General features: G+C 47.9%; 1 protein-coding gene across 1 annotated transcript in view; it reads left to right on the top strand.

The window, feature by feature from the left end:
* Positions 1-14,429, top strand: part of LOC112220467 (slit homolog 3 protein-like) — a 212,308-nt gene that overhangs the window by 151,450 nt on the left and 46,429 nt on the right. The window contains exons 8-14 of the mRNA XM_042302888.1: positions 450-613; positions 1,571-1,715; positions 5,210-5,281; positions 5,727-5,798; positions 7,972-8,043; positions 10,033-10,176; positions 12,109-12,272. Coding sequence (XP_042158822.1) covers positions 450-613; positions 1,571-1,715; positions 5,210-5,281; positions 5,727-5,798; positions 7,972-8,043; positions 10,033-10,176; positions 12,109-12,272 — 833 coding nt within the window. The remainder of the gene's footprint in view (positions 1-449; positions 614-1,570; positions 1,716-5,209; positions 5,282-5,726; positions 5,799-7,971; positions 8,044-10,032; positions 10,177-12,108; positions 12,273-14,429) is intronic.

Below are 14,429 nucleotides of genomic sequence, written 5' to 3'. Positions count from 1 at the left end.
GCCATATTGTTGAGGGAGACCTTGACGAAATGAAGGTGTTGGCTGAGAGAATGGGCCCATTCTTGCGTCTGCAGATGGATTCACATTAGTCGCTTTTATGCGCCGGTCTTGGATATGACAACCACAGCATCTCTGTCAAGGACGGAGGAGTCACAGAGTCATAAACACAGCAGGGCAGCCATGAGTAAATGAGAACTCCAAATGTTTTTCATCTGCTGGGCAGCCTCAGACCTAAGAAAAAAGACAATTTCATTGTCACTCTAAACACATTTGGGAGCATGTATTGCGGTGAGTGGATTCTTCTACTCAGCCTTAGATGTGGTCATTTTTCTAACGCGTTATGTCATGCCACTGGCCCTCTACTGTGGCTCTCTCTCCCCCCACCCTCTGCAGCCAACAACCTGCACTGACCACTGCTGTTCCCTCACTCTCCGCTCCTCCCTTTGCAGGCGTCTGCACTCTAACAATCTGCACTGCGACTGCCACCTGTCCTGGCTGTCCGACTGGCTGCGGCAGAGGCATGGCCTGGCCCCCTTCACCCAGTGCATGGCCCCCGCCAGCATGAGGGGCCTCAACATCCCTGATGTCCAGAAGAAAGACTTCACCTGCACAGGTATGCACCAAACTAAATCACCATGACAACACACTGTACTAAAAACAGCACAAGAACTACTCATGTTATCTCCAAATGAACAGGGTCTTTTATAGTGCGGAGTGAAAAGCCAATGAATCAGTGGAATCGGTTGGTGGTCTTGTTTTAATTGACTCCAGGATGTAATTGGTAAAAGGGTTCACGGTTGGGCCTAATGAACAGCTCCCACCCCCTCCCTGCAGCCATTAATCAGCTGATGAATCTCCAGCAGGCAGCCACAGCAGAAATACAGTCCTCCGCCTTAGAGGCAGCCCCGTAATTAACCTGCAAATAAAGACAATAACACAGCAGAGATGGAGAGAGAGAGAGAGGGGGGGGAGAGAGAGACAAAGAGAGAGGAGATCGGGAGGGAGAGAAAGATGGATATAGGCATACCCTGTGCTGGTGATTATCCCTGCTTTATTACAGCCAGCAACAAACAGCCATTTTATGTCATTGACTTGTATCTCCTCCCCTTTATTTTGATTTATGTTCCTTATTCTAGAGCTTTATTAAGCTGATTCAACGTGACACATGGGGTTTTAACTAAGCTTTTTATTTCATTTTGTATTAAAGTGTCCATAATCTGCTCTCCCTCACTCTATCCTCCCCCTCCATATCGCTCTCTCTCTCTCTCTCTCTCTCTCTCTCTCTCTCTCCCTCTCTCCCCCTGTCCCCCTCCTCCCCATCCTCTCCCCCCCTCTGCCTGATCCCCCCTCTCTCTCTTCCCCCTCTCTCTCTCTCTCTCTCTCTTTCCCTCGCTCTCTCCCCCTCTCCCCATCCCCCCTCTGCCTGATCCCCCCTCTCTCTCTTCCCCCCCCTCTCTCTCTTTCACTTCTCTCTCCCCCAACCCCCCCCCTCTATATCACTCTCTCTCTCTTGCCCACGCCCTCTCCCTTTCTCTTTCTCTCTCTCTCTTTCTCTTTCTCTTTCTCTCAGGCCCAGCTCAGGCAGAGCCTCGTACCTGTATTCCCCAGGCATCAGTATGTCCGATCTCCTGCACCTGTAACAACAACATTGTGGACTGTCGTCACAAGGGCCTGACTGAGATCCCTGCCAACCTGCCCGAGGGCATCGTAGAGATGTGAGTGTACTAGCTTTTTAACAGTCACTACCACTTTTACTAATGTGTATCCCTTCTTTGCCTCCCTTCATTGAAGGAAGCCTACACTCAGAACATTGTGTAGTTAACATTGTACAAAACGTCCTGTGTGTTTATTTCTTACCTCTGCTCCAGTAATGGAACAAACTCAATTAGCAACATCAGTTAACAGGCTCATTACTGCTGCTTGTTCAGGTGCATGGTGGCTATGTTCTGTACTGAGACTGAGGCACATTCATCCTCTCCTACCCTCTGGGCTGACTGGCTGGATTGCTGGCTGACTGTCTGGATTGCTGGCTGACTGGCTGGATGGCGGTTGGTCCACTAAAGCATGGGTTCTCAAACTTTTTGGGGCCCAAGGAACCCTTTTGTGTTAGCAAATTCATCAGGGACCCCGTCATAATCAGAACACAACTTGAGTGGAATAGCAATAGCCTACAAGGAGTTTTACTATGACGTCTGCAGTACATGGCTGGACGAACCAAGTCTCTTGGCATCAGAGAGAAAAATGTGCAGTTTTCAAGCTCATTTTCCCATGAGGCCGAGATATCTTTTGCTGTTGCAGCTTTAAAGCTAATATCCCGCAATTCTACACATTTTGCCATGCGGGAAGAGAAAAACTTGGCCGTTTTAAAGCTTCAATTACAGTGAATTTGTGTAAAACAATATATATATAAAAAATTGGGGGGAATGGTATTGAGTTGAAGAAATTATAATTGTACTGTGGATACCGATATCCCTGTGAGCTTCCCAGGCCCGTGTTGCCCAGGGTTAAGAACATGCATTGTAGAAGAATAATATGACATTGTTATTGTATTACACACTTTTAACTTATTCCATGGATCCCGTGGCCAATAGTCATGTAATCTGTTGTTGGTAATATTCATTAAAAAATTTTTTAAAAAAGTGATCTGGTCGCTAAACCCTGCAGTACCTCCGCGAACCCCTGCAGTACCTACGTGAACCCCTGCAGTACCTCCGCGAACCCCTGCAGTACCTCTGCGAACCCCTGCAGTACCTCCACGGACCCACTTTGAGAACCGCTGCACTAAAGCCAACAGAGCAACCCCACACAATTATCCTCCGAACAATGAGGGGCCAAATCAAACATATTAGAACTGTTCAAGGACGCTCGGCTTCCTCTCCAACACAGCGGAGGCCCCTGCACTCAGTCAGACACATAGAGGTGTACCCCTTCACCTCTGTGTCTTTTCTCACTCTGCCTGTCCCAGCTCAGGTCTCTGTGTCTGGAGCAGTGGGCAGCCCTGCAAAGCGGCTCAGACATTTCTCTGCAACCCACGTGGCCTGGTTAGGGGCTTCACTTTACTGAGATAAAGTACAGCTTTTCTATGAACCGACTGCCCTTGTTTGGGTCTGTGTGTGCGCGCGCGTGTGTCTGCGCTCGTGTGTGTCCACTGCGTCTTGCCATGCCGATATCCCTGTGGCTGATTGGATTTCCGCTTTAGAGCGCGTCCATATATCCTCAGTCAGGTTATTTGATATACTTATCGATTGCTCCGACTCTTGTTTGCGCTAAAGAACAGGTGGGTCATTTCTCTGATATGTACAGCTTCTCTGCCGCTGTTGTTATGCCAATAGTGTGTAACCTTTGCATAACAAATGGATACGTTAATGTAGGATACATTACTCCAGCGCTTACCTTAGCCAGAAACAATATTCTGCTAATGAAATGATGTATTGTCAGGACTTTACTGGGGTCGTTTCTCTGAAAATTGTTTTCACGTTCCTCTGCCAGGTTAGAATTACTGTTACACCCACCGCACAGGAACAACAGCCAAAACAACCTCCACCCAATCTGTAGTTTAGGAATCAGAGGAAATAGATCCCTCAGAGCAGAGCTCGACAATGTACGTCTTTCTATAAAATGTTCTTGTTCCTGTTGAAATATAGATATATACAATTACTCTGGGTTAGGGTTGTATAGCTACTGGTAATATAGCAAAGTTACCAGAATCTTTGGTAAGATTGGTAATTAACAGGTAATCTATGGAAATCTATGGTAACTTTGGTCATTTCTACTTGAATGACTTGTAAAAATTTATTTGTATGCAGTATAGTATAATACCATACATTAATACATTTTTACAAGTTATTCAAGTAGAAATTACCAAAGTTACCATAGATTGCCACTATTAGTAGACATTTTTTTATATCTGTGTCCGTATTGTCCATGAGTTTCTAATGGAGAGACCATATGGTTCAAGAGAAAATAGCATCTAATCAACAATTGTATTATTTGCGACCCTTCCAATGATGGTCTTTTTTCACAACTGCCACCATTTTACCCCAAAAAACATTTACAACAAAGACATGTTGGATAGAGTCAAATAAACAAGTGTGTAAAACAATTTTTTAAGGATATTTCATGCGCAAAACCTCATATTAAACATCAATGGCATTCACAAAGTTGATGGTTTTTATTTAGGATAATGCTTTACAGTTTGTCATTCTATTTTGAATTTTAAAATCATCCTTAAATATATTTTACATGTGATAAGGCCACACAGAGGGCCAGAGATAATTACAGACACCTCCCACAGGGCACACAGACGTCAAGTCAACATCTATTCCACGATGGTGCAATGTAATTGAATTGAAGTGACATGGAAACAACGTTGATTCAACCAGTGTGTGCCCAGTGGGATAATCTGAAGTACCCAAAAAGGCAACTAGATGTCATCTGATAAAATTCCATATATTCCTTGAAAGTTACCAAAATTCTGGTAGTTTACTGGTAAACTTGGAACGATTCCAGTAATATACCCTCCCTTTGAAATCCTACTCTGGGAGATAGGGGTTTTGGGCATGGACACTGCTCAGTGTACTTATCCTCCTCCAGAGTCCTTTCCTCGCTAGGACCCACTTGGACACACATGCACACACACACACACACACACACACACACTTACAAGTCTCCCGAGTTCCTTCCTCACTTGGACCCAGGCCAGCAAGACAGGATGGATGGATGGTGATGTAGTCAGGCAGGGGGACAGAGGTTGGAATGGGACTGGGAGATGGGGTGGAGGGTGTGGAGGGGGAGAGGAGGGCCTGGGTGCTGCAGTACGTCCCATCACTCAGTGAGACGGATGACCCTGGCCCAGTAGCTCTGTGACTCTGGATCCCTGTCTGTCCACACCCAGCCCCTCCCCAGAGCCACACACACCACCACAGCAGCCCACCTCCATCCTCCATCTCTCGGACAACACAGCCCACTGGGCCAAGAGGAGGAGGAGGAGGAGGAAGAGGCCATGGACATTAACACACATACACACACCACACACACAGACACACATACAGACACATACAGACTCACACAAACACACAGACACCTTCTCCCATAAAATTATGTCTGTATATGTAACTATGAGCCCAGTATAGTTGAAAATGTATTTACCCCTAAAGTAACCCGCTGCTATTCTCTCTCTCTGCCCCCCCGCCACGCCCCCTCCCTTCAGTCGTCTGGAGCAGAACCTGATCAAGAACATTCCTGCTGGAGCCTTCTCTCCATACAAGAAACTCAAGAGGATGTGAGTCTGACAACCCAGGGCGTTTTGGGATAACGCTCTCCACCTCCTTTATTTATAGAAAGGACAAAGGCTTGGAACTGTATCTAACATGCAAACAGAGCGAGACATAGACCCACATACATACACATGAACAGTGTCCAGCATTCTCTGCACGTTAAGCTCCAACTACACACACTGCTGTTCAATAATGCATATGGGACAGCGGTGGCAGGAAGACTGACATGCCCTTGCCACTTTCTCTCTCACGCGCGCACACACACACACACACACACACACACACACACACACACACACAAGCTCCTCCTGTTGCCCTTTTTAATGTAGTCAGTCATGCATTTCGTTAGACATTTCTGGGACACTTGTCCGTTTCCATCATAATGTCTTTGCTCGTGCATCCAATCCAATCTCTGCCCTTCTGTCTCTCTCTCGCCCAATGTTCTTCCAGCGACCTGAGCAAGAATCAAATCGCTGATATCGCCGCCGATGCCTTCACTGGCTTACGCTCCCTGACTTCACTGTAAGTGAAACCCACCTGCATCTTAATACACACACACACACACACACAGACACACATGCGACAACAGTGGAGAAATAATGAATGACTTCTTCGGTCTTGCCGCCGTCCAGTAATTGCAAACAAGATAATGAAAGTCCGGTGGCGTGCGGCATGGCGCTTCTCCTTGACAGCTGACTCTAAGATGGCAGGACAGCCAGGTGGAGCAGGGGAAAGCAAATTAGGGCTGAGCATCTAACACAGTACAACACAGCGGCTTGGCATCTGCGATGGCGGGGACACAACGCACGCTTCCATTTAAATCACTGTGTCGATGTGACAGAGACACCAGCCGACGGCAGACACTCGGGCCCATGCATATTAATCCAGCCAATCAGCAGACACGACAGGGAATTCATCTTCCTCTGTCTGTGTGTGCGTCCCAAATGGCACCCTATATTCCCTACCTAAGTGCCCTACAAAAACAGTGTGCCATATAGGGAATGGGGTGCCATTTGGGACACGGCCTCTTCGTCTGGAGGCCCGGCCTGGTGCCAATCACAGTACCAGGCTGAAAGAGACTGAAGATTCATTTGCTCGGGGTGTCGTAAAATATTATGTGCATGTCATGTACTGTCAGGCTGGAAATGGGAATAAAGGGGGAAACCTGATGTTACAGGACACATGTATTATACAAATACACACACAGTAAGTAAATCTACACTCAACAAATATAAAAACGCAACATGCAACAATTTCAAAGATTTGACTGAAATATAAGGAAATCAGTCAATTTGAAATAAATTCATTAGTCCCTAATCTATGGATTTCACATGACAGAGGGTTCAGATATACATCTGTTGGTCACAGATACCTTTTTTTTTAAATGGTAGGGGCGTGGATCAGAAAACCAGTCAGTATCTGGGGTGACAACCATTTGTCTCATGCAGCCCAACACATCTCCTTCACATAGAGTTGATCAGGCTGTTGATTGTGGCCTTGGAATGTTGTCCTACTCCTCTTCAACGGCTGTGCGAAGTTGCTGGATATTGGCGGGAACTGGAACACGCTGTCGTACACGTCGATCCAGAGCATCCCAAACATGCTCAATGGGTGACATGTCTGGTGAGTTTGCAGGCCATGGAAAAACTGGGATACTTTCAGCTTCCAGGAATTGTGTACAGATCCTTGCAACATGGGGCCATGCATTATCATTCTGAAACATGAGGTGATGGCGGCGGATGAATGGCACTACAATCTATGTGCATTCAAATTGCCATTGATAAAATGCTATCGTTTTTCGTTGTCCATAGCTTATGCCTGCCCATACCATAACCTCACCCTCACCATGGGGCACTCTGTTCACAACGTTGACATCAGCAAACCGCTTGCCCACACGACGCCATACATGTTGTCGGCCATCTGCCCGGTACAGTTTAAACCGGGATTCATCCATGAGGAGCACACTTTTCCAGTGTGCCAGTGGCCATCAAAGGTGAGCATTTGCAGACTGAAGTCGGTTACGATGCCGAACTGCAGTCAGGTCAAGACCCTGGTGAGGACGACAAGCATGCAGATGAGCTTTCCTGAGACGGTTTCTGACAAGTTTGTGAAGAAATGATTTGGTTGTACAAACCCACAATTTCATCAGCGGGTTACTGGTCTCAGACGATCCCGCAGGTGAGGAAGCCAGATGTGGGGATCCTGGTCTGCGGTTGTGAGGTCAGTTGGACATACTGCCAAATTCTCTAAAACAAAATTGGAGGCGGCTTATGGTAGAGAAATTAACATTCAATTCTCTGGCAACAGCTCTGGTGGAAATTCCTGCAGTCAGCATTCTGATTGCACGATCCCTCAAAACTTGGGACATCTGTGGCATTGTGTTGTGTGACAAAACTGCCCATTTTAGAGTGTCCTTTTATTATCCCAAGCACAAGGTGCACCTGTGTGATGATCATGCTGTTGAATCAGCTTCTTGATATGCCATACCTGTCAGGTGGATGGATTATCTTGGCAAAGGAGAAATGCTCACTAACAGCAATGTAAAGAAATGTGTTCACAAAATGTGAGAAAAATCAGCTTTTTGTGTGTATGGAGCATTTCTGGGATCTTTTATTTCGGCTCACGAAACATGTGACCAGCACTTTATAAGTTACACTCATATTTGTGTTCAGTATAAATGTATGTGTCTCTACAGGGTGCTGTACGGGAACAAGATAGCTGAGATTCCTAAGGGCCTGTTTGATGGGCTTGTCTCTCTTCAGCTACTGTAAGTACACATGTGTACTGTCCTATACTGTGCTATACTGTACTGTACTATACGGTACTATACTTTACTATACTGTCCTGAAGCTCTATGAATTGGTTGTAACGACCACAACTCTGTGTTTGTGTTCCTTATTTTCCACCCTGTCGGTTTGTTCCTATATTTTTAGCTGATGTTCCTTCTAAACCTTTTCTTGCATATCTTTTGCATGTATGTGCATGCGTTCCCAGTGTGTTTGTGTCTCTGTTGCATAAGCTAGTTTCACTCTGGCAGAGGGTTATGATACGGACCGCAGTGGAAGAGCAATAGTTCATGTTCTGCATTTCCCCTCATAAAACCAAGTCGAGCACAAGGAAGCCGAGAGTGTCGAACCTCGAAACCCTTTTAGAGTCTGAAACGGACCATTTGGGCCGGAGCGGGAGCGCCTCATGCAACATCATTAGCATTTAAATTGGACCTGATTACAAAGCAGATCTCTCACACCTAGTTATATTGATGTAGACATGGAAACATAGCTCAAACATAATGACTGTGTTTAATGGTCTAATTTAAGGAAATCTGCTGCTCTTTAATGCTGCTGACTGTTGGTGCTTGTTGAAACACACACAGAGACACACACACGCACACACACACACACACACACACTGTAATGATTTAGAAGATGGAGTGGGAATGAATTATGGAGATATGCAGGATGCTTGGGGTCTCTCCTCTCTCTTACTGGTATGTCAGCGAATCAGAGTCTCTCCAGTAAAGTGCACATCAGCGTAATATCCACACACAGACACACACACACTAGCAGTACGGCACACTGACTGGTATGGCTCAGCGATTCACCCTGTGTTTCTTGTCATCGACGCTGATGATGTAAATGACCTACTACGTTGGGATAGGCCTGTTCTTTAACAAGTTATTTTGCATTGTGAATAGACACATGGAAAATCTGCACTGTTTTTCTTTCATTCTTTCATCACTGTTCTTTTCCAGTTGGGTTTAAAATCCCTCCCAAATGTAATTAGTTCTCCCTGTGAGCAGCAGCCTAACGATGCGTGTGTTTGCTCTGCGACAAACCCTCATTAGAATGCCTCTCAATAATTTAGCAAACGCTGCCCAACGTTAGTCAAATGTCAGGCAGGCTGAGAGGGAGAAAAAAATGAGAAAGAGAGAAGGAGATATATAGAGAGAGGGAGGGAGAGAGAGGAATGGAGGGGGTGCAGAGGTTACTAGGCGAGCTAGTTATGGTAGAAATGCCACAGTAGAGCTGACACAACCAAGGCTGCGACCTAGCAACTTGGCTACATTAGCTAATGGACAGTATGGAGGGAAGGACATAGCTCTGCACATAGAAATAGAAATACTAGAAAGGACATCCCCATTCAAGTCAATGTAATTCTAATTATATGGCTATGTCCAACCCTGCCCTAGACTTCCTGGTCTCCTTATGGTCTCTCAGTCACTGCTTCTTTCTTATGCTCTGACGGTAAAACCAATGAAATAATGGTGGCTATGGCTTTAGGAATGAATGTGTCTTTGACAGTGTATCTGTGTCCTAGGGAAAAGGGAGTTGTTGTGGTTACTGGGATCATGTGGTACTGACCTGAGAGGAGTGAGCAGCACACTTCTGTCCCAGATCAGTGCTGTGTCCCTCTATAGTGCACTCCTTTTGACCAGAGCCCTGTGAGCTCTCCCCATGGGCCCTGGTCAAAGGTAGTGCATCGGGCGCCATTTGGGATGTACCCTCAGTCTGACCTCTGAGACACACGCCACCCAAGCCTTAACAATCCGCTGGATCACCTACGACAGGTGTAGCATTAGGTCCTAACACCGCATGTGGATCTGTGACCTGTTTTGTTTTCGTCCCAAATGCCTCCCTATTAAGTGCAATGTAAAGGGAATTGGGTGCCGTTTGGGACACAGGCTTCTCGTGTCTTCGCCCCCCCCCCCAGTACATTGAAAAACATGTTGTTGTTATGTTTTTCTTCCTTCCTTCAGGCTACTGAACGCCAACAAGATCAACTGTCTGAGGGTGAACACCTTCCAGGACTTGCAGAACCTCAGCCTGCTGTCTCTGTATGACAACAAGCTGCAGACCATCAGCAAGGGCCTGTTCGCCCCGCTCCGCACCATCAAGACTCTGTGAGTAGCCCCCCCCCACTCTATCAGGCAACTGAGTAGTCACACACACGCCCTGCTTTATCAGGACACTGAGTAGTCACACACACGCCCCGCTTTATCAGGACACTGAGTAGTCACACACACGCCCCGCTCTATCAGGACACTGAGTAGTCACACACACGCCCGCTTTATCAGGACACTGAGTAGTCACACACACGCCCCGCTTTATCAGGACACTGAGTAGTCACACACACGCCCCGCTTTATCAGCTTTATCAGGACACTGAGTAGTCACACACACGCCCGCTCTATCAGGACACTGAGTAGTCACACACACGCCCCGCTTTATCAGGACACTGAGTAGTCACACACACGCCCGCTTTATCAGGACACTGAGTAGTCACACACACGCCCCGCTCTATCAGGACACTGAGTAGTCACACACACGCCCCGCTTTATCAGGACACTGAGTAGTCACACACACGCCCGCTTTATCAGGACACTGAGTAGTCACACACACGCCCCGCTTTATCAGGACACTGAGTAGTCACACACACGCCCCGCTTTATCAGGACACTGAGTAGTCACACACACGCCCCGCTCTATCAGGACACTGAGTAGTCACACACACGCCCCTTTATCAGGACACTGAGTTATCAGGACACTGAGTAGTCACACACACGCCCGCTCTATCAGGACACTGAGTAGTCACACACACGCCCGCTTTATCAGGACACTGAGTAGTCACACACACGCCCGCTTTATCAGGACACTGAGTAGTCACACACACGCCCCGCTCTATCAGGACACTGAGTAGTCACACACACGCCCCGCTCTATCAGGACACTGAGTAGTCACACACACGCCCCGCTTTATCAGGACACTGAGTAGTCACACACACGCCCCCCTCAGGACACTTTATCAGGACACTGACTGTAGTCACACACACGCCCCGCTCTATCAGGACACTGAGTAGTCACACACACGCCCCGCTTTATCAGGACACTGAGTAGTCACACACACGCCCCGCTCTATCAGGACACTGAGTACACACACGCACTATCAGGACACACACAGGGTTTCTCTTCAGACACTTAGTAGTCACACACAGGCCCTCATATCAGGACAAAGTCAAGATACATGACGTTGGATAATATCAGAGAGATGTCTATTTTGGAAGGTTGTTTTTCTGTTCATCTGACAATAATTTCAGGCCGCTGGAAGCCACAGAGTGTTACTTATCTGGAGTATATTACATTGTCGTGTCAGCGCGTAACACATATTTTTCTCATGCATAAAAAGACACGTGCAAATATTTGTCATCCATGTAAAGACGTTTTCTCATGTATATAAAGGAGTCATTAATGACATGTTATTATGGTAATACAGGACGCTGTGATATACTTCAACACTGACAAACAGGATTGACCTGAGCCAGCCATAGATGTTGAATCCCAGCCTCTGTCTCTCAATCACACACACACACACACACACCACCCACAGGGTTTCTCCAGCTATTTATCTCAGAAGAGAAAACCAAGATACATGACGTTGGATAATATCAGAGAGATCTATTTTGGAAGGTTGTTTTTCTGTTCATCTGACAATAATTTCCCGCTGGAAGCCACAGAGTGTTACTTATCTGGAGTATATTACATTGTCTCAGCCTCCCATGCATCACGTCAAATATTTGTCATCCATGTCTCTCTCCATGACATGTTATTATGGTAATACTGTACGTGATATACTTCTCACACACTTGTGAGCCATTTCAAGCTTCCCACTCTGTCTCTCAATCTCACTCTTTCTCTCGTTCCCTCCCACTCTCCCTATTTATCTCGCTCTCTCTCCATCCCTCTTTCTCTCTTTCTCCCCTCGCTCCGTCTCTACCGTTCGCTCCCTCCCTCCGTCCACCCCCGCCATCTCTCTCTCTCTCTGATCATCTCACCTCCAGCCACCTGGCTCAGAACCCCTTCATGTGTGACTGCCATCTGAAGTGGCTGGCTGACTACCTGTTTGACAACCCCATCGAGACCAGCGGTGCTCGCTGTAGCCACCCCCGTCGCCTGGCCAACAAACGCATCAGCCAGGTCAAGGGAAAGAAGTTCCGTTGCACAGGTAGGCTCCTGCGCACACACGTAGACCCACACGCACAAGCATTACCATTCCTTACGAGTACAGTGCATATCCCGTGAACTCCTTTCAATTAACAGAGCAACCGGCAACCTTCTACCGCCCGGCAACAGTTTGACAGACAGCCACTCCCCTCCGTCTAACACTGTAGCTAGTACGAAAAGTGGTGTGTCTCTCCCAACAGTCGTGCTACGCCCGTCTGTCTCCACCCGCTCCTGCTCTACTCTCCTGAGGCATCTGATCTAATGCATTGTGACGTGTTGATGGCTCCAAGTCTCCATGGCCCCTCCGCCCACAATCCCTCATCATCATGTGTGGCTTGATTTACACGGCGAGGGCTGTGCAGCTGCAGCTAGAGTCAGACATGGAGCCCACGTTCCTACACTGCCTTCTCTCTCTCTCTCTCTCTCCCTCTTTCTCCCTCCATCTCTCTTTCTGTCTCTGTCACGCCCCTCTCTCTCTCTCTCTCTCTCTCTTTCTCCCTCCATCTCTCTTTCTGTCTCTGTCACGCTCTCTCTCCCTTTCCCTCTCTCCCTCTCCTCTCTCTCTCTCCCTCTCTCTCTCTCCCTCTTTCTCCCTCCATCTCTCTTTCTGTCTCTGTCAAGCTCTCTCTCTCCCTCTCTCTCTCTCTCTCTCCCTCTTTCTCCCTCCATCTCTCTTTCTGTCTCTGTCAAGCTCTCTCACTCCCTCTCTCTCTCTCTCTCTCCCTCTTTCTCCCTCCATCTCTCTTTTCTTTCTGTCTGTCATGCTCTCTCTCCCTCTTTCTCACTCTCTCTCTCACACTCTCTCTCTCTCCTTCCACCTCTCTTTCCATCTCTGTCACCCTCGCTCTCTGTCTCTTTTCTCTCTCTTTTCTCTCTCTTTCTCACCGTCTATTTGTGTCCTGTGAACCATGTCATTGTGGAGAGAGAGAGAGAGAGAGAGAGAGAGAGAGAGAGAGAGAGAGAGAGAGAGAGAGAGAGAGAGAGAGAGAGAGAGAGAGAGAGAGAGAGAGAGAGAGAGCTGTGCGGAACCCTCTGGCCTGGAGCAGTTATACTTGGAACCTGCCGGGTTTCAGAGGGGTTCATAGCAGAAAAGAGGAAGGCTTGAAGCTGGAGTGTCTGTATCGGTGTGTATTGCAAGCTCACCCATCACACCCATACTTGCCTCTTAGGTCTGGGGTTGGGACAGGAGGGGGCCCCATGGGGCCCCACAGATACATGCCCCTCTGGGGAGAGGAGGAGAGGAGTGGACGGGGGGGGGTTAAGGCAGCTCCACTCCTCTGGCACTGTGCAGCCACTGTTGCTTTCCTTTGATATTAACCCTGGGTTCTCCTAATTACAGGCTGGGCAAATTCAATATAGCAACACAATAACAAGCACAGCGGGAACACCGATAAACTGTGGTCGCACTGTGTGTGTCTCTCTTAGACAGAAGCCTGGTGTGTGTGTGTGTGTGTGTGTGTGTGTGTGTGTGTGTGTGTGTGTGTGTGTGTGTGTGTGTGTGTGTGTGTGTGTGTGTGTGTGTGTGTGTGTGTGTGTGTGTGTGTGTGTGTGGAAATTACCAGAGGGCTTGTACTGTTTTCTCTCACCCTTATCTCTCTCTCCCTCTCTCCCTTCCAATTGATAACCACACAGGGCTGTCTATACTGTATGTGTCCCTGTGTTTGGGCCTTTCCCTATGCTGTGGGGTTACAGACGGTGTAGTCTACAGTGTGGCCCCTGAGGGCCCTGTGTGCATGGGTGTGGGGTCTGGGGAGGGACAGTGTTGGGAGGAAAGTCCGTCAGTCAGTCACCTCGATCAGCTTCCTGTCCCAGCTGCTCCTGTCTGTTCCTGTTCCTGTTGCCCTCAGCTCACCCTCACTCTGCCTCACTACCTACCTACCTGCCTGTTCCTCGCGCCTACTTCTGTCTACCTGGTGCAGCTGTCTCTTGTGCTTGATCTAACCATGTGCCCCCGCCTACACTCGCCTCACATGGTTCCGTCAAGCACCAGGGACCGCTGGACACGCCCGCCCGCCCGCCCGCCCGGTGGTGGTGCTGAGAAAAGGAAAAGAGAAAAGAAAAGACGAGCCACCCCTCCATTCTGCTCCCCCTCCTCCTTCACAGAGGGAGACTACAAAGTGATACACTACAATCCTCCCTTCTTCCTCCTTGTTGTTGA

The sequence above is a fragment of the Oncorhynchus tshawytscha genome, linkage group LG21 (genome assembly GCF_018296145.1).
Source record: "Oncorhynchus tshawytscha isolate Ot180627B linkage group LG21, Otsh_v2.0, whole genome shotgun sequence".
NCBI lineage: Eukaryota > Metazoa > Chordata > Actinopteri > Salmoniformes > Salmonidae > Oncorhynchus > Oncorhynchus tshawytscha.
Note: the sequence above shows the minus strand (reverse complement) of the source record. Positions and strands in the feature narration are given on the sequence as shown.